The sequence below is a fragment of the Dermochelys coriacea genome, chromosome 4, assembly GCF_009764565.3.
Source record: "Dermochelys coriacea isolate rDerCor1 chromosome 4, rDerCor1.pri.v4, whole genome shotgun sequence".
Lineage (NCBI taxonomy): Eukaryota > Metazoa > Chordata > Testudines > Dermochelyidae > Dermochelys > Dermochelys coriacea.
This window is the reverse complement of record NC_050071.1, coordinates 68,827,276-68,855,054: the sequence shown is the minus strand read 5'-3', so window position 1 is coordinate 68,855,054 and position 27,779 is coordinate 68,827,276. Positions and strand designations below refer to the sequence as shown.

General features: G+C 40.0%; 1 protein-coding gene across 3 annotated transcripts in view; it reads right to left on the bottom strand.

Moving 5' to 3' along the window:
- The window catches only part of KLHL2 (kelch like family member 2), a 104,993-nt gene that overhangs the window by 35,758 nt on the left and 41,456 nt on the right, over nucleotides 1–27,779 (bottom strand). For all 3 annotated transcript variants that reach the window (XM_038400387.2, XM_038400388.2, XM_043513311.1), the window contains exon 5: nucleotides 4,371–4,533. In XM_038400387.2, coding sequence (XP_038256315.1) covers nucleotides 4,371–4,533 — 163 coding nt within the window. The remainder of the gene's footprint in view (nucleotides 1–4,370; nucleotides 4,534–27,779) is intronic.

The following is a 27,779-nucleotide window of genomic DNA, read 5'->3' as shown; positions in this document are numbered from 1 at the left end:
CAGTGTATATGCAGTATGCCCAGCCATTTGATAGCATCATCATCAACCAAGTGAAGAGCCAGTAGCCCGCCATCAAAGTAAGTCAGAGGGCACTTGTTGAGGATATGCGGTATAGTCTGAAGTTAACCGCATCTACATTGCGGGTTGTTAGAGAAACCCCATTTGAAAAGATTGGTTGCACAATTGCCCTGTCCTGTTCAAAATGGTTCAGGGATGACCAAAGGTGCCTTGGCAGGTCAAAACCTGATGGACAGATGGTTGAGTCAGTGACAAGAGATTAAGGACTGCTGTCACTGACCACTTGTTACACCAAGAAGATTCCACCGTCATGTCTGTAATAGCATAAGTTACCATAAAGGGCATCTAGAAGACAGGTGAACTGGAGGGTGGTTGAAGACGTCTGAGTACAGAGGCAAGTTGCTGTTCTCATGGATCTTGTCCAGGAACATGATAGAAGCCCCCTCACAGTGAATATGAGGTGATGCTATATTACTAGGAATTGGCAGCCATGGCTATGGAGTTGCATGTAAAGTCCCAGTAACAATGCATATAGCTTTGTTAAACTCTACATCAACCAGCCTCATGTGAGATGAGCGACATCAGACAGGAGCACTGTACTCTGCTGTTGAATAGCAGAGGGCACGGGCTAATGTTCTAAGTGTCTGGGCACTTGCACCCCAGCTTGAGCTGGCCAGTTTTCTCAGCTAGTTGTTCCAAGTGCTAATTTTGGCAGCTATCTTTGAGTGGTTGTGGTACATCAATGGTTGCGATACGTCAATGAAAGTAACACTGCTAGAATCTGTGGTGAGAGACCTTTAGCTTTGAATTCATTTAGCTTGTTAAGTTATAGATTAATTATATTTTACCTTTTATTGTGTTGTAAACAATTCTGATTCTTATTTGAAGTCTCATTACTTGAAATCACTTAAAATCTATCTTTCTGTAGCTAAAAAACTTGTTTTATCTAAACCAGTGTGTGTTTGGAAAACTTCATTTGGGATCACAGGATTTGTGCATTTAATTTTCTATTAATAAAATGACAGACTTTATATGAGCTTGTATTGTCCAGGAGTGGCTGGGGAGTACAAGGCACACATTTCTGGGGGAAAGTCTGGGACTGGGTGTGGGCTGGTATTGCCCTGCAGTGTAATTCATGGCTGTCTAGCTATAGCACTAACACAGTATAGCTGGGTGTGATTTACGTGCTGGAGGTTGTGTGTGGGCAGACCAGGAGTGGTTGTTCTCATAGGAAAGCAATGTAAAAGGCACACCATGTTGAAGAACTGAGGGGACACAGCTGTCCATCAGTCCAAATTGTACCCTGCTTTTCACAACTGCTGAAAGGGATCAAAGGATTACTGTGGATCAAAAATTGAATACGAGTCAACAATGCGATGCAGTTGCAAAAATGGCAAATAGTCTGGGGTATATTAACAGGAGCACTGTATGGAAGACATGGGGAATAATTATCCCGTTCTACTTGGCTCTGGTGAGTCCTCAGCTGTATTACTGTGTTAAGATCTGGGCATCACACTTTAGAAAGATGAAGACAAACTGGAGAGAATCCAGAGGAGAGCAACAAAAATGATAAGAGGTTTAGAAAACCTGATCTATGATGAAAGTTATAAAGAACTGGCCATATATAGTCTTGAGAAAACTATATTGAGAGGGGACTTGATAACAGTCTTCAAATATGCTAAGGGCCATTATAAAGAAGACTGATCAATTGTTCTGCATGTCCACTGAAACAGGACAAGTAGCAGTGGGCTCAATCTGCAGCAAGGAAGATTCAGGTTAAATATTAGGGAAAACGTTCTAACTATAAGGGTAGTTAAGCTCTTGTACAGGCTTCCAAGGGAGGCTGTAGAATCCATTCTCCCCACTCTGGCTCTGAAAGAACTGAATTAGACCAGGCACGCCCAAAAAACCAATTAAGCTGCAAACAGGGTATATTTAGGCTGTGTGGAAGAACCTCACCTGTGAAGGAACAGGCAGGGCTTCAATAAAGCCAGGAGGCTGCCAACAGTGCAGTGAGATGGCAGGGATAAAACTGCAGTCTCTCTTCTTGAGGTAAAGGAGAAGGAAGAGGGATAGGAACCCCTGAGAAAAGGGACAGGAATCCACAAGGAAGGGTTTACCTAGTAGGGCTAAGAGAGGGATCTGACTAGGAAGGCTGGTGAATGAGAAGCTTAAAGAAGCATGGTAGGAAGTAGTCCAGGGCAGAGAGTAATAGGATCAGTGAAGACCCAGAACTTAACTGCTTTCTCTAGGTTAATGGACTAGAACCCAGAGCAGAGGGTGCGCCACCAACCAAAGCAAAGTGGTATTGCTTGGGGCAGTGAATGAGAAAACTGGTGAGTCACTGTAGGAGTGACATAGCCAGGGCAACAGGCATGAGGACTGCCTAATGCTGCTTGAGCAGACAGATATTAAAGACTCCTCTGGAAGGAGAAATCACAGTGTGACCTGGCGAGAGGGCTGAGTCACAAAGCAACTGTACCGTAACTCCATGAACAGGTGGAGAGCTGCAATGGTGAAAGAGAAGAAAGGGAGTGCTGAACCAGGTGGAACTAATCCCCAGAATCAGCCAAAGGTGGTAAGTAGAGCACCCAATGACACCATCATCTGAGGTTTTTAAGAACAGATTAGAAAAACACCTGCCAGGGATGGTCTAGGTTTATGCCTCAGCACACAGGGCTGGAATTGATGCCTTATTGATGTCCCTTCCAGTCCTACATTTCTATGATTCTCTGATAACGTCAGAGTGCTTTTAGGGCATCTTATTATTATTCTACTGTTTGCAATTCTGAGAAATTCTCAATTCCATAGTGTCAGAAAAACACATAATGAAGTAAAAAAAAGTACCCTCCTTAGAGCAACAAGTACGTTAATTAGACAAACTCATTAGACTGCCAATTGCTGATCTGGTGATGGATTCTGGAACTAGCTGTATCTCAGCTTTATTAACCCTGGTAGTCTTAATCTACAGCAGAAAAATTATGGAGTATATTATAAATATGGGGACAATGGTTTCAAATTTCAGAAGCATGAGAACCTCATTTTAGAATATCAAAACTATTTATCATATTATATTAGGATCAACACAAAATTTAGTAAGAGGAAAAAATAGGGAAAGCTGAGGGTTCTAACCCTCCCATCATTTCAGGGAAGCACCCCTACCAGGCAGATGTTCCTCCTGATAGTAGTTCTTGAGGTGTTTGCTTGGGCAGATAGCTGGCCTCCTGTAGTAGTAAGTTATATGATCAATTAGGAAATGTATCCCCTTTCCATTTTGTGTTGAGGTGGGAGAGTGGCGTTCCAGACATTTTTCTAGTAGCTTTTCAAACTTTGGGCTGGACAGGCAAGATTTTGGGAAGAGAAACAGATAGTAGGACACCCATTCAGTGCATTCTCTGCCTCACCTCATCATCCTTACATGCCATTGGAGCAGCCAGCAGGATACAGGGACTATGCAGCCTGTCCCCAGTAAGCTGATGAGATCACAGCAGTAGCAAGCACATCTGCAATGAGGCAGCTGCTCAAGTGAGCAGCATTCTCTTTAATGTTAATTTCAGAGAAGGCCAGCAGAAAGTTTTGCTGTGCCCATCCCTGAATATAATGGATTCTTGTCCTTTTTTTCCCCACACCACTCTGAACCACACCTGGCTAATAATTCTGGGGAGAGACAATAAGATTATTCTTTGGGAAACATCCCAAACTTATTTTGACTTATGACTCATTTTACATATACAGCATATATTTGGGTAAGGGGACCCTTTAGGTCCCTCCAAGCCTTGTCCTGCAGAAATAGTGCCCACGTGCTTTTTCCTTTTAGCTTTAGCAATTGGCTTACATTGGCTTACACAGATTATGCTGCCAAGATTGTCTCCACAAGGAAGAGAGCTAAAAGCTTACTTTTTTAAAAAATGAAAGATGATATTCTTCTTCATAGTGCCACTAAACTGGCTCAGTTAACTAAGCAGTTGGATGAGCCCCAAAATGTCCCCTCCAATTTGTCAATCCAGTGCACAAGATAACCCTAAACTACAATGGTTACAAGCTAAGCGAATTGCTTGCTGGGTCACAAGTTTCATGGTTCTGGCCCTGACAATTACAGAAAATGAAGATGCACTTCCCCTTGTGCCCATATAACCAATGTTTTGGCCAGAAGACTTTTTCTTCCTGTGATAGATGTTATAGATCCCACTACGCTTTTTCAGAAAAAGTACCCATCTCCAGCATCTTGGATAAACTCCCTTTCGTTAGGGCATACTAGAAAAAGCACCTTCCTAAAAAAAAAAAAATCTTCACCCCCCTCCCCCCCGCAACAATAATAGAGCAGGTTATTTTCTGTACCATGTTAGACTTGCCTGCATACATGTTGGCCTTGTTCAATAGATCTGTGCATGCGTGCATATCAGCAAAAGCACGGATCCCTAAGCAGTTGATCGGATGAAGCTGGGATTCCAAAAACTCACAGCAAGTCCTCTTCACATCTTGCAACTGTAACAGACCAGCCGCTGGGAGAAGTACCTGTAAGAAGCAAAAACTAGTTAAAATTTCATCTAATTTTATGCTGCAGTACTATCACAACATCTATAAGACAAAGCAGAAAAATATAAAAATTTGACACAACAATGAAAAATGGAAAAGTATCGGGACTACGAGAGTTAGAGCTAGAAAAACCTACTAGGTCATTCTGATTCACCTCCCTGCAAACATACATTTATTAGTGTGAAATTTAGTTTTAAAGGTCACAAGCAATGGAGCTTTTGCCACTTCCCTTTGGAAATCATTCCACATACTAATCACGGTGTCAGTAAACTCTTCATAACATTCAGTTTAGGGATTTTTTTCCCTCTTACTCATCTTATTACTCCTAGTTATACTCAGGTTTCAGAGTAGCAGCCGTGTTAGTCTGTATTCGCAAAAAGAAAAGGAGTACTTGTGGCACCTTAGAGACTAACAAATTTATTAGAGCATAAGCTTTCGTGAGCTACAGCTTGCATCCGATGAAGTGAGCTGTAGCTCACGAAAGCTTATGCTCTAATAAATTTGTTAGTCTCTAAGGTGCCACAAGTACTCCTTTTCTAGTTATACTCCTAACCCTTTTCACTAACCCAGACAATTCTTTTCCCACAGAATATTATACCCATTGAAATATTTGTAGACTTACGCCTCTTCTTAGTCATCATATAGCCACATTACAGATATTAAACTCTAGTCTTTCTTCATCAGAAAGTTCTCCCCACTCCCAAGTAATTGTTATTGTTCTCCAGAGGAATTAAAGTCAAATGTGCCTTATGTATGGTATTTTAGGATTGCCAGGCTTCCTTCTACAGTGGTGAATATTAATTCTCGCACTGAATAGCACTCATGAATTTCTCCATCTTTGTTTTCCTAAAAAATCTAACACCACTGCACATGTATGATGTGAAAAAACCTCTTTACTATACTCAAGTCATATAAGACATGGCCATTAGTCCAAAATCTCCATATTTCTCTCCTCATATTCTTGATTAGTTGTTCCCCAACAATAAGTAGCTGATCCCAAGTGGCTTTTCCGCTGATCTAAGTTTAAGTTTTGGATCACAAAACTGTCTTCTATTTAATTTAGGAATTTCTTTTATGATGCATGTTTTACTTAATTTATTACTTAGCTATCGCAGTAGTACAAATTACCCCACAAATTCTGTTTACTGTGGTTTTGAGCATCTTGAAACATCTTAGTACTTTAGATTTCTCACTCTCCCAAGTCCCAGTTATCAGATGACCACTGTTATTGTTTGTATGTTAATCTAAAGAATTTCATACCCATCGTTCACTGCTGAATTGCAATAGCTAGCATTGTAAATAATTATGAATCACTATATAGTGCCATATTTGTGTCTTTTTTTTTCTTTTTTTTTTGCCAACACAGGCTGTTACCCTCTAAACTGTTCCAATTACAAGTTGCATCACACCAGATCATAACTGAAGACTCCAGGAATAAATAAAAGCACATTGTTAGTTTACATATATCATATTACAACTTTCTAGATCAAACTCGGTGACAATCTTTCAGCAGAGCTTGTGTAAGTTTGTTGAGTAAAACCATATAGGGCCAGGTAATTCTAAGTTTGGGCCTTGAAAACACTATCCTTTTTAAAAAAAAATATTTAGCAATAAAAAAAATGAACTACTTGAAGACAACAGGAGAAATGTTTTGCTTTTCAGAGGCACAGCAGAGAAGAAATAACTTAATGCAATTACACACACATTGTTCTTCAACCTTAAAACTGAACATGAGACTATTCTGTTCTAGAATTATGCCTTTGAGTGAAGGTTTCTTCTGCCATCTACCATTTCTTCATGAAGCATTTCTATTTTTATTTTTATGTATATTCTAAAATAGAAATCTCATTAAAATAAGTAAGTGTGAAATGATTACTAAACCATGTCTATAGGTGACAACAGCAGCAACAACAATTGGAAAGATTTTTAAATCTAGAGTGGACTTGCAATTGTAAGTCATGTGGAGGGAGAATAAGTCTGTGGAATTCTTGTTCAGCCTGTAGGTAAAGAAGGTGCTAGTCACACTGCTCATTTTGTTCCCTCATTATCTTAACAGATTCTGGAGAATGAATGCAGTGTTATTGTAGCTGTGTTGGTCCCAGGATATTAGAGAGATAAGGTGGGTGACTTTTATTGGACCAATCTTGGAAAAGGGGGTAGAGAGTGAGGTAGCAAATTTGCAGATGATACAAAACTACTCAAGACAGTCAAGTCCAAAGCACACTACGAAGAGCTACAAAGAGATCTCACAAAACTGGGTAACTGGGCAACAAAATGACACATGAAACTCAATGTTGATGCAAAGTAATGCACATTGGAAAACATAATCCCAACTATACAGATAAAATGGTGAGGTCTAAATTAGCTGTTACCACTCAAGAGAAAGATCTTGGAGTCATTGTGGATAGTTCTCTGAAAACATCCACTCAATGTGCAGTGGCACTCAAAAAGGCGGACAGAACGTTGGGAATCATTAAGAAAGTGATAGATAAGACGACAGAAAATATCATATAGCTGCTATATAAATACATGGTATGTCCACATCTTGAATACTATGTGTGCATGTGGTCAACCCATCTCAAAAAAAGATATATTGGAATTGGAAAAGGTTCAGAAAAGGGAAAAAAATTATTAGAGGTATGGAACAGATTCCGTATGAGGAGAGATTAATAAGATTCAGACTTTTCAGCTTGGAAAAGAGACTAAGGAGGGATATGATTGAGGTCTATAAAATCATGACAGGAGTGGACAAATTAAGTAAGGAAATATTATTTACTCCTCATAATACAAGAACTAGGGGTCACCAAATGAAATCAATAGGCAGCAGGTTTAAAACAAACAAAAGGAAGTATTTCTTCACACAACGCATAGTCAACCTGAGGAACTCTTTGCCAGAGGATGTTGGGAAGGCCAAGATTATAACAGGGTTCATAAAAAAAACTAGCTAAATTCATAGAAGATAGGTCCGTCAATGGCTATTAGCCAGGATGGGCAGCGATGGTGTCCCTAGCCTCTGTTTGCCAGAAGCTGGGACTGGGCAACCGGAGATAGATCACTTTATAAACCTGTTCTGTTTATTCCCTCTGGAGCACCTGGCATTGGTCGCTGTCAGAAGACAGGATATTAGGCTAGATGGACCTTTGGTCTGATCCAGAATGGCCATTCTTATGTTATTTTAAAATAGTTTGAACATATGTTGGAAAAGGAACCGAGACATATTTACTTTTACTTACTTTTACACCTACAGGAATAGAAGATGTAGCAGGTGAGCTCAGAAAAAAAATGGAATTTCTATCCCATAAGAAATTCCAAATTTCAACATCTGTTTTCATCTCTAATCTAAATGAAAATTTGAAAATGTTTGTGAAATTAAAAGTTCCAAGATATTTCAGAAATGGCAAAATGTTTTGTTTTGTCAATGTTTTGCTTGTTTTTATTGAAACAAAAAACATTGACATTCCTGAATTAAAGTGTTTCAGTTTGGTTTGTTGATTTGACCCAAAACGTTTCATTTTGAGTCACTTCAACATCAATATTGTGTCACAGGAATTGTTGTTTGGATTCCTGATGCTCCTGTTCTTCTTTGAGGGTCTGCCTACAACTGGCAAGATGGAATATGCTCTCCCTTCTGGTCACAGATGATGTTGCTTCGAGCTCAATATAGGCCAGCCAGAAAGCCCAGCCCATAAAGAGGAGTGGGGGCATCAGGAATTTAAACTACAATACCAATAGACAATGCACCACAATAGGGAAACAGAGTTAAATGTTCAACTGACTTGAAATGAAACTTTTAAAACAACAACAAGCCTAAATATTCTAGTTCAGGTCCTGAAATAAAGTATTTTGTTTCGGTTTGTACTGGCACATTGAAATTTTCCCACATAACATTTTAATTTTGTAAACTCCATTTTCCATCAAAATATATTGGGACGGAAGATTTCCTACCAGCTTCCTCCTAACGACCAGTGCAATTTTGGTACAATTACAGTGCTATGATTAAAAAAAAAAAAAGATGTGCTTGAGCCTGCCCTCTTCCTCTCTCAGGAGAAAAAATGTTTTAATCACTGAGACAAGGGGAGTCAGATAATATCTTTTATTGGACCACTTCTGTTAGTGAAAGGGACAAGCTTCTCAGAGCTCTTCCTCAAGTCTGGAGGAGGTAGCCAGAGTGTCCAAGGTGGAACAGACTTAAGCATAAAGAGTTCACACATGTTCTAGGTTTCAGAGTAGCAGCCGTGTTAGTCTGTATTCGCAAAAAGAAAAGGAGTACTTGTGGCACCTTAGAGACTAACAAATTTATTTGAGCATAAGCTTTCGTGAGCTCCAGCTCACTTCATCGGATGCATGAAGTGAGCTGGAGCTCACGAAAGCTTATGCTCAAATAAATTTGTTAGTCTCTAAGGTGCCACAAGTACTCACTTCATCGGATGCATATCCGATGAAGTGAGCTGGAGCTCACGAAAGCTTATGCTCAAATAAATTTGTTAGTCTCTAAGGTGCCACAAGTACTCCTTTTCTTTTTGACATGTTCTAGGAAATCACTTAAAATGAAGTGGGCAATTAACCTGTCTGAAGGACAAAGGAGGTTTAGAGGGCAGCAAGGTGTATTACAAATTGTTGTAATGAGCCATAAAATCAGTGTGTCTGTTAAGTCGATGGATTTTAGTGCCCAGCAGTGTAACGAATTTAAGTTCCCAGCCTCCTCTTTTGAAGGTGTTATGCAAGTTTCCTTTGAGAATAAAGACTGAGAGGTTACATATGGAGTGATCATTTTGTGAAAGTGCCCATGGGTGATGGGGTGTTTTTATCTCAACACTTCTCTGTGTGAGATCATTTGAGAGCACTGGGATTGTCTGGTTTCATCCAAACAGTTGTCACTGGGGCATTTAGTGCATTGGATGAGGTAAACCACATGTTGTGACAAGCATGGGTAGGTCTCGTATCTTAAAAGGTTAGTTTTTGGGAGGCGGGTATTATTCATCTTAGCAGTGGAGATTTGTCTACAGATTTTACATCTGTTATGGCAGCATCTGCTCCCACTTGCGTTGGTGTGTCCTTGACTGTGGGAGCTTGCTTCTGATGATGAGCAGGGTGAGGCGGGGGAGGGGTGTTTGAAGGACAGAGAAGGGGGATTGAGCTATTTCTTTCAGGATGTGGTCCCTGCCATTCTTTGATACGCCGTATGGGTTCTAGTGTGGGGCTTTTTTTTTCCCCCTGTGGAGAAAAAAGTTCTCTTGGAGCATTTGGGTGGCCTATTCCATGATGTGATCTGCTTCCTGGTGGAGTGTCCTTGTTTAGAGAAGGCAGTTTTAAGTGTGTATCCAGAACTTTCTCATTGGAGCATATTCTGTGGTAACAGATAACAGATTTCTTGGTGTGCCAGGGGTGTGGTTACTTGATCTGTGGAGGTAAGTGTGGTGATCCATGGGTCTTTTGTATGTAGATGTCTGTAGAGTTCCATTGCTGAACCTGATCATGGGGTTCAGGGAGTTGATGCCGGTGTGGGAGTGTTCTAGAGAGTCTGCTGGATGGGTGGTGGTCGTTGAAGTTACGGTGGAAACCTATGAAAGAGTTTAAGTCACCTGTCCAGAGGATAAAAATATCACTTATGTATACCAGGTATATCACTGGTTTTGCAGTACGTTGTTTCCAGGAATTCTTCCTTGAGATGGCCCATGAAGAGACTGGCATATGGCTCTTCCCGTGGTTTGGACAAAATGTTTGTTGTTCAACGTAAAGTTGTTTAAGATCAGCCATACTGGGTCAGACCAATGGTCCATCTGGTCCAGTATCTTGTCTTCCAACAGTGGCCAATGCCAGATGCTTCAGAGGTAATTAACAGAATAGGGCAATTATTAAGTAATCCATCCTGTCATCCAGTCTCAGCATCTAGCAGTCAGAGGCTTAGGGACATGCAGAGCATGGGGTTGCATCCTTGATTATCTTGGCTAATAGCTCTTTTGGCTTTACCTACTTCTTTTTTTAATCCAGTTATAGTTTTGGACTTCACAATGTCTCCTGGCAATGAGTTCCACAGGTTGGCTGTGTGTTGTATGAAGTACTTCCTTTTGTTTAAAACCTGCTATTAATTTCATTGAATGACTCCTGGTTCTTGGGTCATGTGAAGGGGTAAATAACACTTCTTTATTCACTTTCTCCACACCATTCATGATTTTATAGACCTTTATCCGATCCTTCCCCCACACTTAGTCATCTCTTTTCCAAGCTGAAAAGTCCCAATTTTTTTAATCTCTTTGTATAGAAGCTGTTCCATACCTTTAATCATTTTTCTTGTCCTTCTATGCACCTTTTCCAATTCTAATATATCTTTTTGAGATGGAGTGACCATAATTGCACACATAATGTAGTGGCATAATGATATTTACTGTCTTGTCTGTCCTAATGGTTCCTAACATTGTCAGCTTTTTTGATTGCTGCTACACATTGAGCATATGTTTACAGAGAACTATCCACAATGACCCCAAGATCTCTTTTGAGTGGGAACCGCTAATTTAGACTCCATCATTTTGTGTGTACAGTTTTCCAATATGCATTACTTTACATTAACACTGAATTTCATCTGCCATTTTGTGGCCCAGTCACCTAGTTTTGTGAGATCCCTTTGTAACTCTTCACAGTCTACTTTAGATTTAATTATCTTGAGTAATTTTGTATCATCTGTAAACTTTGCCACCTCATTTTTTACTCCTTTTTCAAGATCATTTATGAATATTTTGAACAGCACTGGTCCCAGTGCAGATCCTTTGGGGACACCTCTCTTCATTCTAAAAACTGACCATATATTCCTACTGTTTGTTTCCTGTCTTTCAACCAAAGGAGTACTTGTGGCACCTTAGAGACTAAAATTTATTTGAGCATAAGCTTTCGTGAGCTACAAGATGCATCCGATGAAGTGAACTGTAGCTCACGAAAGCTTATGCTCTAATAAATTTGTTAGTCTCTAAGGTGCGACAAGTACTCCTTTTCTTTTTGCGAATACAGACTAACACAGCTGTTACTCTGAAACCTGTCTTTCAACCAGTTACTGATCCATGAGGGGACCATACTACTTATCCCATGGATGCTTACTTTGCTTAAGAGTCTTTAGTTAGGAACCTTGCAAAGGCTTTCTGAAAGTCCAAGCATACTATATCTACTGGATCACCCTTGTCCACATGTTTGTTGACCCCATCTCAGAATTCCAATAGACTGGGAGGCATGATTTCCTTTTACAACAGATGCATTGATTCTTTCCCAACAAATCTTGTCCATCTATGTGTCTGATAATTTAGTTCTTTACTATGGCAGAGGATGAAATGGATGTGTTTGGTGATGTGTTTGGGGTGGATTACTGAGTGTTGTCCATTGTCTTGTAGATATCTGAGGCAGGCAGCAATGCCTCATAATGAGGGATGTTGATGTATAGAGAGATGATGTCCATGGTGGCAAGGGTATTGTTCTAAAGGAGGTCGTTAAAGCTGGAGTTTCTGGAGGAAACTGGCTCTGTGTGTGGTTTGAAGATGGTTTCTATGAGTCGTGATACTCCTTCAGAAAGAGTGCTGTGACCAAAGATGATGGTTGTGCCTTGGTTCCCTTGTTTGTGTATCTTGGGAAGTATGTAAAAGGTCCCTGTGGTGGGTTTGTGAGGGATGAAGTTGTAGAGTTTTTCTTGGAGTTGTTTGGGGAAGGATTTGATGATATCCTTAAACTCCTCTGTGGACTGTGGTCTTTTATTGAGTTCTTTATAGTAGGTGGTGTCAGAGTTGTCAGTTGGCTTTGTTGGTGCAGTCATCACAAATGAGGACTACAATGGCACCTCCTTTGTGTGCTGGTTAGATCACTACTTGGAGGTTGGATTTCAGGGACTACATAGCTTCCCTCTCAGTGGCGGAGATATTGTGGTGAATATAATGTTTATTAAGGATTTCACAGTTGTTGTTTTTTTCCCTGAACCAGTGTTTAAATGATCAAATGTGTGGTTTCATCCGCTGAGGGGTGTCCAATCAGATGATTCTTTATTCTTATGTCTTTTGGTGGAGACATGGTGGTTGTGCGTGGTGGTGTATTTGTGAAATAATTCTTTGAGGCAGAGTTGGCAAAATAATTATCCTAGTTCTCCACATGTTAGTATGGTATCAGGTTCTGTAGTAGGGCAGAAGTTCAGTCACTTGGACAGCACAGGTAATGCAGTTCCAGTCAGGAGTAGTCTTGATACGTTGTTGAGGTGTTGTGTAGTGTCAATGCAGTGGGTTCTGGTTTCTCCCAGAGACAGTGTTCTCTTGGTTGTGGTGGTGTTGTAGCTGGTTCCACTTTTTGGTTTTGTGCTGGATGGCTGTCATCAGGATTTTTTGATCATTTTGGATTTCCTGTACAATCTCCAAGTAGGTTTCCTGATATTTTTTTCCCCCCAGTGTGTGGGAGCTGGAGGTGATTTCTTATTAAAGGTGGTTCCTGCTGGAGTATGTGAAGTGCAGGAGATGGTTCTTCAGTTGTTCAGATGTCCTTCTAAAGAGCTGTTCAGTATACCTTTCAGTGTACCTTTCCCCCTGTATACAATACTGGCATCTGAGAATTCAGCTAGAGCGCTCAGTCACCACTGCATTGTTTGTCTTACTCTAGCGCCCAGCATTTTATTTGGTTTGGAAGGAACCATTACGGAAAGCAATAAAAATCATATGGAGTTCCAGATAGCACAGCTGCAGTTATGAAAGTTATGTACCGAGACCCCTGTAGTGCTGTAAGAATTGGTGGAAAATTAAGTGACTGGTTCAAGTCAAAGTTTGGTATAGGACAAGGGGGCATGAAATTATGGTTACTTTTCATCATGTTCTTGTATTGAAGATAAAAATGGTAGATGAATGGGAGGGCATGATACTGGATGATCTACAGTTAAGCTCTTTAGCTTATGCAGATATCATACAACTGGAGACCTATTTGAATTAATGATACTCTTCACTATCTTGGAAAATTGTGTAGTCAACTTGGAGTTAAAATAAATGCCAAGACAACAGCAGTTGGAGTCTTGGAAAAGGGATAATAGATAAAATGTTGAAATGAGGCAGTGAAACCATAGAACAAATAGAATCTTATGTGTATCTTGATCAGTGCCAATCTTTCCCTCAAGAATGAAGTTAAAAGGTGACCTACTTTTACAAGCATTGCACAAAAGTTGATGAAATTATAGACCGAAAAACATTGTGTTTGGTAATAAAGTGAAAATTTATCAAAACAGTGTACTAACGGTATTATTCTGTGGTCTGAAAGCAATTGCTTTAAATATAGATATCAGAATGCTGGAGGCAGCAGAGGGGAGAGTTCTCTGGAAGGTGGCAGGTAGAAAGTGGAATGATTTTAAAACAAATGAAAAATCCAGGTATGCGATTGGCTGTGTAAAAAGATTATGATGGTGGGGAGACTGTAGAAGACAAACAGATGATAGGATGCCAAAGAAAACAATGCAAATACAATCAAAGTCAATCAGATCAAGAAGTTGACCACCACCTACGTGGCAGGCCATTGTATGCCTGGACACAACCAGGCTGGGTTTAATGGAGGAACAAGCCACGAACAGGAAAGAACAGTGATGCAGTATTTCTCACGGTGTCTGAAAAGATGCTTTGAGATTAATACAAGATGAAGAAGAAGATGGCACCTAGAAGTCTCATTAATGACCAGAACCCAGATTGTGCCAGATGCTGTACAAACTCAGAACAAAGAGACAGTCCCTTCCCCAGAAAGCAGCCATATACTAATCTACATCTAAGTACTCTATTTCCGTTATTCTTAATTACCCTTTACTTGCTTTAAGATTTTTTTTTCTGTGGATTCTGCTCCCACCCCACGCTTACTCTCATTCTAAAGTTACTGTATTTAATGTTCCCAAGCTCTAGTTCAAACAGAAATTATTTCAGGGAAGTTCTATGGCCCGTGGTATTTAGGTGGTCAGTTCACTGTGACCATTCTTAGGCTTAGAATCTATGAAGCCAATCAAAACGGATTTTAACTTTCGTATCACAGGAAAACAAACATTCTCAAATATACTTGGAAAGCAGACATAGAAACTTAAAATCAGAAATGATTTTTTTGGGCCATTTGGACAGCCTTTCACACGGAAGATGACAAAGGGAAATGCAAAAGGGATTGGGAACAAGATTCTATTGTTTTCAAAACTTAAATTCCTCCCATTTCTTGGCACATTTTACCTGCCCAGTTCTTTTACTTAAGACACGTTTAAAAGTGCCTTACATACAAAACAGAGACCTTAAAATAACAGTCAAAGCTAGGCTTCTTATTTACTTTAAAAATGCTCACAAACGAATAGCATCATAGGTGCCTAAAAAATACAAACATGACAACCTTCCTTTTATCACCATGTGCCGGAGACAAGTCTGAATCAGCAATACTGGTGAAAAATTAAATAAGACGAGTTATCTTATAGGAGTCCCAATGCTCCACAGTCCAAAACATGAGCGCCCTATATACAGGGTCACATGCCTAGCAGTCTCAGATGAAGAGATACTCATGATGACAATACTGTGACTAGTGAGATATCATTCACGCTTAAGAAAGGCAGGTCTCCAGATAGAATTCAGATTAACTGATTAGTGTTTGTATGAATAGTTGATTGCACCACATCTGAACAATGAATCAATACAGGATTTCCCCACTAACTCCAGTCTTCACCTGAAAAGCTATTTAGGAGGAATTTTGATCTTGTGACCTCATTGGGCTGGCTAAATATTCTCAAGCTCTAGATAGATATTTAACCTCTTAAACTCCAAGAACCACATGTGTTTCACAGCTGGTAGCAAAGAGTTAGAAATTATGGGGTTAATAGCATAGTGAGTAACAAAACAGAAGTTTGTTGTCAGGAAATTCTCTTCCTATGTAAAAGAGGAATTCATGTACTGTTAAATGAGACCCACTACAGAGAACAGTGGACAAAAAAGCCTACAAAATCTAATTCTTAAAGTATTCAAATTCTGTACTTCCAATGGTTAAATAGTCAAGCTCAGAGAACTGCTTTTTTTTTTTAAACTAAACCTGAAATATAGGTTCATATTTCTGACATATGAAGAGAAAAAAAGAGCTGCATTAAGACTAGGAAGGGTTTGTCCAGATTACGAAAAGAAGTTAAGGTTAGGCCAGGGTAAGCAAATACACTTAAACCAGCTCCAATATAATCTGAGTTTTTAATCCAAAACTGGAGAAAACTGTAGTGAAACTTAACTTTTAGTAAAAAAGAAAAGGAGTACTTGTGGCACCTTAGAGACTAACAAATTTATTTGAGCATAAGCTTTCGTGAGCTACAGCTCACTTCATCGGATGCATCCGATGAAGAAGCTTATGCTCAAATAAATTTGTTAGTCTCTAAGGTGCCACAAGTACTCCTTTTCTTTTTTGCAAATACAGACTAACACGGCTGTTACTCTGAAACCTTTTAACTTTTAGTGAAATGGGTGGTAAATACACATTCACATTTTGATATTGCAGTTAAATTTCACTGCTGCCAAATATATTTATGAAAACATTACAAAGCACTTGAAGTATTTAAGAGCTGCATCTATGGGAATAATACAAGTGTTACACACTTTGCAGTTCATCTCTTTCAGCATTTATGTCTGATAATTTGTCCTGGCATCTTTACTGAACATTTTCAGTGTACAACACATGTGCTGGATGCACTGGTGTGGTTTTAAAAATACATGTATGAAAATGCAGCATTGGATTTAAAGCTCTGCAAGGAGCACAAAGATTAGAATGAGAGAGCTAAAGGACATGTTTTATAGGGTTGCATGGTATTCTAAATCATACTGCTCTCACTGATTTAATGGCAATTGGACAGTAGCCCTTAACACTACAAATGTATCCTTAAGCGTAATGAGCCTTATGAAATTCAAAATGGACAACAGCCTTGAAATCCGTGAAAGTCTCAGATAACTGAACAAAATACAGTTCTCGGGCTTGTCTGTCGGGCGCCCTTTAATGTGCAATAAATACCTTTACGCGTCAGCAGAATCTACATGGGGCAGTTAGAGACGTGTTCTATTGCTCTACATTTCACACCCCTCTAATTCACACTGCAGTGATATACAACCCCTTATTTCCCAACAGTTTTGCTATACAGCAGCCACAGTATTTACAACATATTATTGTTTCAGATGTACATAAGCATTCAGCAAAATAACGAAATTAAAGATAATTACAACCATATGAAATGCTATAATAAATATTAACATGGCGAGGACTTGGAGATTAATGTTATCTGACTAACCTGGAAACTAGAAGCCATCGTGATATTAAGGAAAGCAGTGAGTATAGATACTTGCCTTTTAGTTATTTCCTAAAATATATTTGTGTAACATTAACAGTCCATTGTAGGTCACCCAAAGCAAGAGTTTAGAGTTCTTGCTCATACTGTACTGCAATACTTGAAAGATTACAAAATGTTGTAAAAAGCCCCTGCAATTCCTTGAGAACAACAGGCTGATTTTAAGACTAAATTCACAGTCTGAATGGAGCTACCAGGGTTTCTCCAACCAGAGATTGTAATGGTTCCATTAAATCAATCCTATAAATACAGGACCTAAAATGCTAAAAATTTCAGTGCTGTGGGAAATTCACCTTTCCCTAAGGGCTAAAAATATAGTTCAGACCGAAAGGGTGCTAGCGTAAACCACACTAACAGTATGTATCTCTGTTCTTCTCTAGAAGCTGGTCCACATTAGAGGTCTCTGAATCAGTTGAGGATTCCATCTAATGGGTTTAGTCATTTAGAAGCTCATGCTTTCAGTGAGGTAGGTCCTAGTTTCAAACCCTTCTAATGGCCCAACTGGGTTTGTTTATATTAACACTTATTGCTAACATCATATTTTTATGCATCACTAATTATAACCCTTTCTAAGGGCTAGAAAATCTGAAAAAGCAGTTAAAATGTTTATCATCTGTTTATGGTAGTACCTACACTGTGTTAGGTGCTTCTCAGATGGTCAAGAACACTAGTCCTTGCCCCAAGGACCTCACAGTCTAAGGACAGACAAAGATTAAGGGTTAGTTTCAAATACTAATCAACACATTTCACTACTGATAGCACGATGGAAGTTTGTTTTTTAAGGATTTAAAATTTGAGAGGCCAAATGATTTGCAATTCATCACAGGAAAAAAACAGCTCTATTTTTTCCATTTGGGCAAAAAGCCAACACAACACTGCAAGTCTACAACCATATCTTAAAGCATGTTTCAAACATGGTTATTTTTATAGTGTAGGAAGACTTGGTTGTAATTAACAAACTTGTTTCATAATTATAACTTAGTATTTGTTATAAGCCTTTAAGTAAAAAAGCATCCACTATAGCCAGCAAACCCCAAAGTCTGGACTGAAAACCCAAGGCATCGTTAATTCAGACAGTGGAGTACAGCACCAACTCCAGCTGATGTACATTTCTCCCCCACCACACCCACAGGTGGATGAATCGGCTAAATCTTCCATTTTTATAGTAATACAGAGCCCAAATAGCATGGTAGTAGAAGTGCTTAAATCTAAAATACTTTGCATGTATGCTGCTTGTCTTTCAATGCAGAAAGAATGAGTCAAGATCAACATCTGTAATAGTGGGTGGATGACATCTGAGCAGGCTAAAATTACATGTTGATAACCACAGCACACAAAGCTGAGACCAATACTTTGCATTTCATCCAGGAAAGCTTTTAGCTATCATTCATCTAATCTGCAGTGGATCATGTCTAAATTCTTCTAGGAGGCATTTCCTTGCAAAATTTCTAGAAAAAGGATGATTTTTAATGACACTTGACTGACAGTAAAGGGTTGTTTAAAAATCAAGGTATTGTTACAACAATCTGATAGCCAAGGCTGGGATTTTCAAAGGATTTGTGCCTATGAAAATTCTCATAAGTAAATGAAAATTAAAGTAGCGTACGATTATTATAATACATTTTCAAAGGTAGCTACCACTATGGAGAAGGGATTTCCTCTGATTCCTGTGAGCTTCATCCTTGGCACAGATAAACATTGTTGATTAATACATGTGGTAAGGTGGGTCAGGGAAGAATTCTATCCTGAAGGACGACCCATCACTCTCACAGATCTTGGGAGACAGGCCAGCCTTGCTTACAGACAGCCCCCCAGTCTGAAGCAAATACTCACCAGCAACCACACAACAGAACCACCAACCCAGGAACCTATCCTTGCAACAAAGCCCGTTGCCAACTCTGTCCACATATCTATTCAAGGGACACCATCATAGGGCCTAATCCCATCAGCCACACTATCAGAGGCTCGTTCACCTGCGCATCTACCAATGTGATATATGCCATCATGTGCCAGCAATGCCCCTCTGCCATGTACATTGGCCAAACTGGACAGTCTCTACGTAAAAGAATGAATGGACACAAATCAGACGTCAAGAATTATAACATTCAAAAACCAGTTGGAGAACACTTCAATCTCTCTGGTCACTCGATTACAGACCTAAGAGTGGCTATCCTTCAACGAAAAAGCTTCAAAAACAGACTCCTTGGAGAGACTGCTGAATTGGAATTAATTTGCAAACTGGATACAATTAACTTAGGCTTGAATAGAGACTGGGAATGGATGAGTCACTACACAAAGTAAAACTATTTCTCCATGTTATTTCTCCCCCTCCCCCACCCCACCCCACCTCCCACTGTTCCTCAGATATTCTTGTTAACTGCTGGAAATAGCCTACCTTGCTTGTCACCATGAAAGGTTTTCCTCCTTTCCCTCCCCCCTGCTGCTGGTGATGGCTTATCTTAAGTGATCACTCTCCTTACAGTGTGTATGATAAACCCATTGTTTCATGTTCTCTGTGTGCGTATATATCAATCTCCCCTCTATTTTTTCCACCAAATGCATCCGATGAAGTGAGCTGTAGCTCACGAAAGCTTATGCTCTAATAAATTTGTTAGTCTCTAAGGTGCCACAAGAACTCCTTTTCTTTTTGCGAATACAGACTAACACGGCTGCTACTCTGAAACATGTTCTCTTCTGTAAATGTAAGTTTACCATTCTAACAAAGCACTTTGAATTTAACCTGGAATTGGACCGTCAGTGCAGAGTAAGAAACACAGTTTTAATATGCAGTCGCTGGTATGGACAAAGAAGACAGTAAAATGCATTATGTATTTGAAATCTTCTAAAGGTGGCCCTTCAAGAATGGCCCCAAGTAGAATTATTTTCAAGAATGAGATAAAAAGGTATGGATGCCCAGGGCAAGGTTCACAGATGAGATGAAAGGACAATCTTTCAGCCAGCCACAGGGATGGGGCATTTCTGCTTACAATGCAACTTGGAAATATGACTACTCTAGTAGTATCTTAAGACTGAAGACCACCTGGACAATGGGTGAACTTAGTTGAGGAAGCAAATTACTCATACAAGAGTCTTCTTCAACAGCATCCGGTTAAACAGCAACTGGGTAACAGGAAAATGGCATTGTGACGTTGCACTCTGTATGATTTTATGGAAGTATGCTGATGAGTTTGAATATAACTAAAATATGCTTCATGCAAAGGTCTCTTGTAAGGTATCATTACAAAGCTTATAATCTACTGAGTGTGGTCATCCTATTTTTATAAATGTATTCCCCTTGTATCTGAAACTAGAAATATGAAATATAACTCTGAGGTCCTATCGTAGTTATGCAAAGTGTGGGCCATTAATGGTGGTTTGGAATCTTAATGGCTCCCATTAACCAGGACAACTGACTGTAAATGACTCTATTTAACTTGTAAATCTTCGGTATACCTGTGTGCTGGCAAGTAAGTAATGAAGTCTTACAGTGATATGTGATCATGTCACCTGAACTGGAATCCACCTTTAACCTGGTGCTTTTCCACTGAGAAGGAGGGGTGGAAACCCAGAGGGACAAACAATTCCCACCTTATGCAAAAGATATACAAGTGGGTGGAACAGAAAAAGGGGGCAGCCATCATGAGAAATCCCCAAGCTACTACCTGAGCTGGAACAAGGGCTGTACCGGGGAAAGGATTGTGCCCAGACTAGGAAGGCGTCCTTCCTAGTCTGTGAAAGTTTGTGAAAGAAACTTACTGAAACATCTCTGAGGGCGAGATTTTAATCTGTATTCAGTTTTATTACTGTACTAGACAGTCTTGCGTTTTTTATTTTATTTTTCTTGATAATTGACTTCATTCTGTCTGTTACTACTTGGAACCACTTAAATCCTACTTTAATAAAATCACTTTTTACTTATTAATTAACCCAGAGTATGTATTGATACTGGGGGCGGGGGTGCGCCGAACAGCTGTGCATATCTCTCTATCAGTGTTATAGAGGGCGAACAATTTATGAGTTTAGCCTGTATGAGCTTTATACAGGGTAAAACTGATTTATTTAGGGTTTGGACCCCATTGGGAGTTGAGCATCTGAATGTTAAAGGCAGGAACACTTCTTAACTTGCTTTCAGTTAAGTCTGCAACTTTGGTGCACATGGTTCAGACCCTGGGTCTGTGTTGGAGCAGACTGGCATGTTTGGCTCAGCAAGATAGGCTGCTGAAGTCCTAAACTGGCAGAGAAAGCAGGGGCAGAAATAGTCTTGGCACATCAGGTGGCAGCTCCCAGGGGGGTTCTGCAATCCAGCCCGTCACACGCATGTCCAGTGAAGAGGGCACCGGACTGGGAGTTCGCAAAGAGAAAAGGAGTACTTGTGGCACCTTAGAGACTAACAAATTTATTTAAGCTTATGCATAAGCTCAAATAAATTTGTTTGTCTCTAAGGTGCCACAAGTACTCCTTTTCTCTTTGTGAATACAGACTAACACGGCTGCTCCTCTGAGACTTGTGTTTGTATTCCTGACTACTACGGGAGTTGCTGAGTGAGCAAGTCACTTGACCTCTGTGTCTCTGTCTCCCCCTCACCTTCAGTCTGGGTGGTCTATTTAGACTGAAGATTCTTTGGGGCAGGGACTGTCTCTCACCAGTGTTGGTACAGCACATAGCCCAATAGAGTCCCAATCTTGTTTGGGGCCTTTAGGCATTACTGTAATACAAATAACAGGACAGTTACAAAAAGATTCTGTAAGCTATTCTATAATTTTAGGTTTCAGAGTAGCAGCCGTGTTAGTCTGTATTCGCAAAAAGAAAAGGAGTACTTATGGCACCTTAGAGACTAACAAATTTATTTGAGCATAAGCTTTCGTGAGCTACAGCTCACTTCATCGGATGCATTGGATGCTGTAGCTCACGAAAGCTTATGCTCAAATAAATTTGTTAGTCTCTAAGGTGCCACAAGTACTCCTTTTCTTTTTTTCTATAATTTTAGTTTCAGTAAAACATTCTCAAAAAATGGCTAAAATTTGCCTTTTGTCTGACAATCAAAGCTGTTCCACCCTGGTAAATTGCCTGGTGGAGCATCATTCTGCTGAGAGGAAAGCTTTTGCTGATGCATTTTTTGGGAAAGCATCATTTCATGTGATCTGGAGCTTCTTTTTACCCACTATTCCACTTACACCCACCTTTTAAATCATTGCTAGGTGGCTGACATCTGACTGTAGGAATTCAATGCTTCTTAATTAGTCTCAATAAAGCCATTATATCAAGATGTTACTGGACAACAACATACAAATAACTATACTCGATCAGACCAATGGTCCACTTAATCCAGAATCCTGTACTACATGCTTAAAAGGAAGATACATGCAACTCCAAAGCCTGCCCATTGGAGAAGTTTTTTTCCTAAACCATCTGCTAGAGTGTCGCCTTGAAGCATGAGGGCTCATAATACTTCTAAAAGCGTTTTCATTCAACCTAATGTAACAATAAATGGGGTCATTGTCTATATGTTTATTACAGTTCTGAATTCTAAGCAGCTCTTGACCAGAATATCTTGTAGCAATAAGTTTCACAGGTTAATCATACATTGTTTAAAAAAAAAAAGTCAAGCTCTTAATTGGTTACCTCTCTCTTTCATTGAATGAAATATTCTCATATCGTGAGAGGGTAAATAGGAACCCTTGGTTCACCTTTTCAATACTAGACATATACTAGATATTTCGCATCAATCAAGTCCGTTCTTACTCATCCACTCTCTAACTTAAAAAGATATTCATCCTTAATCTCTCTTTATTTTGAAGTTGTTCCATGCCTCTAATCATTTTAATCACCAATTTATGAACCTGCTATACTTTATTTGAGATCAGTTTATCACTAACTGAACACAATATTCCAAGTGAGGGCATAACACTGACTTACTTAATAAAATTAAGTGTTTTCTATCCCACTTTTTTTTTTTTTACTTTGTTTTTTTAACCACCACATTGAGCAAAGGTTTTCACCAAGGTATCTGCAATGACACCCAGGCTTTATTCCTTCATGGTGACAGTTATTGCAGAACCTAACAATACACCTCCAAATAATTCATATTATTGCTTCTAACAGTCATTATCTTGGATTTCTCAATATTTAATTTTGTCTGCCATCCTGTTGCCCATACACCTTGCTTTAGGAGGTGCCTCTGAAGTTCCTTCATTTTCTCTTTTGACTAACCTAAATAACTTTGTCATCTGCAAATGTTACCACCCCATGTGTACACCCTTTTTCAAATGTAATATATTAAAAATTAGCCCTATTTTGAAACCTCCTGGCACCACATCCTTTTGCTATGGTGAAAATAACCATTTATTTCTATGATCTCTTCTGTTTTAATCAATTTTTGATCTGACAATACTTTACTTCTGACCATGACAACTTATGAGAGACTGTGTCAAAAGCTTCATTGAAATATTCTCCTTCAGATGGTTCTCTTTTATCCACTATTTCAACAATATGCTTATAGAATTCTATAGATTTCAAAGACACCATTTTCTGTACAGAAGTTGTTCAAGTTTGCTCCATCATAGCTGTTAGAGGGCTTTCCCTTCACACACACACACAGGTTCTTGTCACGCAGACAGAAAGCAGAAAACCAGACGTCCAAAGTGCAGGCAATGCGATGTTTATTGGGATTAGTTCCAAGCAAACATATCCATAACTCTACATGCCGGCAAGTCTGTTTTCCAGTATTTCATTTTAAGCTCTGACACAGCAGAGCATTTACCCCGTCCACCTTTCCAGCTCTGACACTGCAGAGCCTTGCCCTGTGTCCCTGTTCTGCATTCCCCCTCCACATTCCCATTTCCCACCTCCTCCTCCTTAGCAGGCCCAAATATACCTGCAATGCATGCCCACAGTCCACCCCTTTTGTACCCATGGGAGGGCTAAGGAGTGAGGTTGTGCTACGGTCAGGGACAGGCATTTCGTTGGTCTTTTAGTGTTTTATTCCTTCCCTCCAATCCCCCTTTGCCTTTCCCGACTGGTAGCTTGACCTTTCCTTGAGATTTGAGGCAATCTTAAAGTGTGCTCATATATTAACTCCCACCACGCCTTGTAACACTAACTGCTCTTATTTGTTCCCATTGTACTAACAAACCCATCTAACTAGGCAAAAGCAACACACACAGTTTTTTTTGTTTTGTTTACACATATTAATATAAAATACAAAAATATTAAAAAGTAAAACCCAAAATTCTATCCAAGGCTAACAAACAGACTTATATACTAACAATAGCCTGTTCATCTAGGTGTTTTACAGTTCTATTTTACATTCTCTTCTCTACTAGTCTACTTAACACTGAAAGAATGCTTACTTGTCTTTAACTTCTAGGATCACCTGCAATGCCTTTCTTAAAGTTAGATACAAAAAAGGTTATTGTTACTCATTTATAGCACTATTAAAAACAGATTACATATTTCTGTTAGGTTTCATAGTAGCAGCCGTGTTAGTCTGTATTCGCAAAAAGAAAAGGAGTACTTGTGGCACCTTAGAGACTAACAAATTTATTAGAGCATAAGCTTTCGTGAGCTACAGCTCACTTCATCGGATGCATTTGGTGCCACAAGTACTCCTTTTCATATTTCTGTTAGTATCTCAGACACTTCATTCTTAGAAGTTTCTTCAGTAAATCAATGAATTCTCTACAGAGTGTTTCATGAAATATGAGGGGCTCATTGCATAATACAGGTTTGGTGCCACCCTGTGCAAGAAGCCTTGATTATTTACTCTAAAGGATAAAGCAGATCAACATATCCATTGTTAGGAGAGGTTTCAGAGTAGCAGCCGTGTTAGTCTGTATTCGAGAAAAAGAAAAGGAGTACTTGTGGCACCTTAGAGACTAACAAATTTATTTGAGCATAAGCTTTCGTGAGCTACAGCTCACTTCATCAGATGCATTTGGTGGAAAAAACAGAGGGGAGATTGATATACACACACAGAGAACATGAAACAATGGGTTTATCATACACACTGTAAGGAGAGTGATCACTTAAGATAAGCCATCACCAGCAGCAGAGGGGAGGGAAAGGAGGAAAACCTTTCATGGTGACAAGCAAGGTAGGCTATTTCCAGCAGTTAACAAGAATATCGAGGAACAGTGGGGGGTGGGGTAAGGTGGGGGGGGAGAAATAACATGGGGAAATAGTTTTACTTTGTGTAATGACTCATCCATTCCCAGTCTCTATTCAAGCCTAAGTTAATTGTATACAGTTTGCAAATTAATTCCAATTCAGCAGTCTCTCGTTGGAGTCTGTTTTTGAAGCTTTTTTGTTGAAGGATAGCCACTCTTAGGTCTGTAATCGAGTGACCAGAGAGATTGAAGTGTTCTCCAACTGGTTTTTGAATGTTATAATTCTTGACGTCTGATTTGTGTCCATTCATTCTTTTACGTAGAGACTGTCCAGTTTGGCCAATGTACATGGCAGAGGGGCATTGCTGGCACATGATGGCATATATCACATTGGTAGATGCACTGGTGAACGAGCCTCTGATAGTGTGGCTGATGGGATTAGGCCCTATGATGGTGTCCCCTGAATAGATATGTGGACAGAGTTGGCAACGGGCTTTGTTTCAAGGATAGGTTCCTGGGTTGGTGGTTCTGTTGTGTGGTTGCTGGTGAGTATTTGCTTCAGGTTGGGGGGATGTCTGTAAGCAAGGACTGGCCTGTCTCCCAAGATCTGTGAGAGTGATGGGTCGTCCTTCAGGATAGGTTGTAGATCCTTGATGATGCGTTGGAGAGGTTTTAGTTGGGGGCTGAAGATGATGGCTAGTGGCGTACTGTTATTTTCTTTGTTGGGCCTGTCCTGGGTGATTCTTCTGGGTACTCTTCTGGCTCTGTCAATCTGTTTCTTCACTTCAGCAGGTGGGTATTGTAGTTGTAGGAATGCATGATAGAGATCTTGTAGGTGTTTGTCTCTGTCTGAGGGGTTGGAGCAAATGCGGTTATATCGTAGAGCGTGGCTGTAGACATTGGATCGTGTGGTATGATCTGGATGAAAGCTAGAGGCATGTACGTAGGAATAGCAGTCAGTAGGTTTCCGATATAGGGTGGTGTTTATGTGACCATCGCTTATTAGCACCGTAGTGTCCAGGAAGTGGATCTCTTGTGTGGACTGGTCCAGGCTGAGGTTGATGGTGGGATGGAAATTGTTGAAATCAAGGTGGAATTCCTCAAGGGCTTCTTTTCCATGGGTCCAGATGATGAAGATGTCATCAATGTAGCGCAAGTAGAGTAGGGGCATTAGGAGACGAGAGCTGAGGAAGCGTTGTTCTAAGTCAACCATAAAAATGTTGGCATACTGTGGGGCCATGCGGGTACCCATCGCAGTGCCGCTGATTTGAAGGTATACATTGTCCCCAAATGTGAAATAGTTATGGGTGAGGACAAAGTCACAAAGTTCAGCCACCAGGTTAGCAACGACATTATCGGGAATACTGTTCCTGATGGCTTGTAGTCCATCTTTGTGTGGAATGTTGGTGTAGAGGGCTTCTACATCCATAGTGGCTAGGATGGTGTTTTTAGGAAGATCACCAATGGACTGTAGTTTCCTCAGGAAGTCAGTGGTGTCTCGAAGACAGCTGGGAGTGCTGGTAACGTAGAGCCTGAGGAGGGAGTCTACATAGCCAGACAATCCTGCTGTCAGGATGCCAATGCCTGAGATGATGGGGCGTCCAGGATTTCCGGGTTTATGGATCTTGGGTAGCAGATAAAATACCCCAGGTCGGGTTTTTGGGGGGGGTGTCTGTGCGGATTTGTTCTTGTGCTTTTTCAGGGAGTTTCTTGAGCAAATGCTGTAGTTTCTTTTGGTAACTCTCAGTGGGATAACATTCAAAAACCAGTTGGAGAACACTTCAATCTCTCTGGTCACTCGATTACAGACCTAAGAGTGGCTATCCTTCAACAAAAAAGCTTCAAAAACAGACTCCAACGAGAGACTGCTGAATTGGAATTAATTTGCAAACTGGATACAATTAATTTAGGCTTGAATAGAGACTGGGAGTGGATGAGTCATTACACAAAGTAAAACTATTTCCCCATGTTATTTCTCCCCCCCACCGCACCCCACCCCCCACTGTTCCTCAGATATTCTTGTTAACTGCTGGAAATAGCCTACCTTGCTTGTCACCATGAAAGGTTTTCCTCCTTCCCTCCCCCCCCCACCCGCTGCTGGTGATGGCTTATTTTAAGTGATCGCTCTCCTTACAGTGTGTATGATAAACCCATTGTTTCATGTTCTCTCTGTGTGTATATCAATCTCCCCTCTGTTTTTCCACCAAATGCATCCGATGAAGTGAGCTGTAGCTCACGAAAGCTTATGCTCAAATAAATTTGTTAGTCTCTAAGGTGCCACAAGTACTCCTTTTCTTTTATTGTTAGGAGAGTAGCCCAAAACAATGTGGAAAAAGTTCCAGCAATACCCGAGGGCATGTTAGCTTTCCTCATGTCAAATGCATATTTTTAAGATTATTTCATCTTGTTACATGTCACTGGCGAAGCAAAAGTAAAAAGTGTAATACTTTTACTCCCACAAGTAAATCCCTTCCCATCGCCAGCTGTGAGTTAGCTGGGGTTTATTTTCAGCACTGGCATTCATCAGCACACCAAAAATCCCCAACTCCTTTAGTAAGATGTTACGCAAACTCTTAGACAGGAGAGTGACAGTATTAATTATTTGTAGTCTGCTTGCACTGCTGTAATAACTGGGCCTATATATTTACCATAATTCTGAACCTAACTGTGACAAATGGGATAAAAGTTCATAAAATGTCACAATAACCTGTAACAAATGTTGATGAGAAAAGGTGCACAAGGGAGTCAGAAAGACTGAGTTAGTCCAAACTAAAAGTCCTATTACTGTA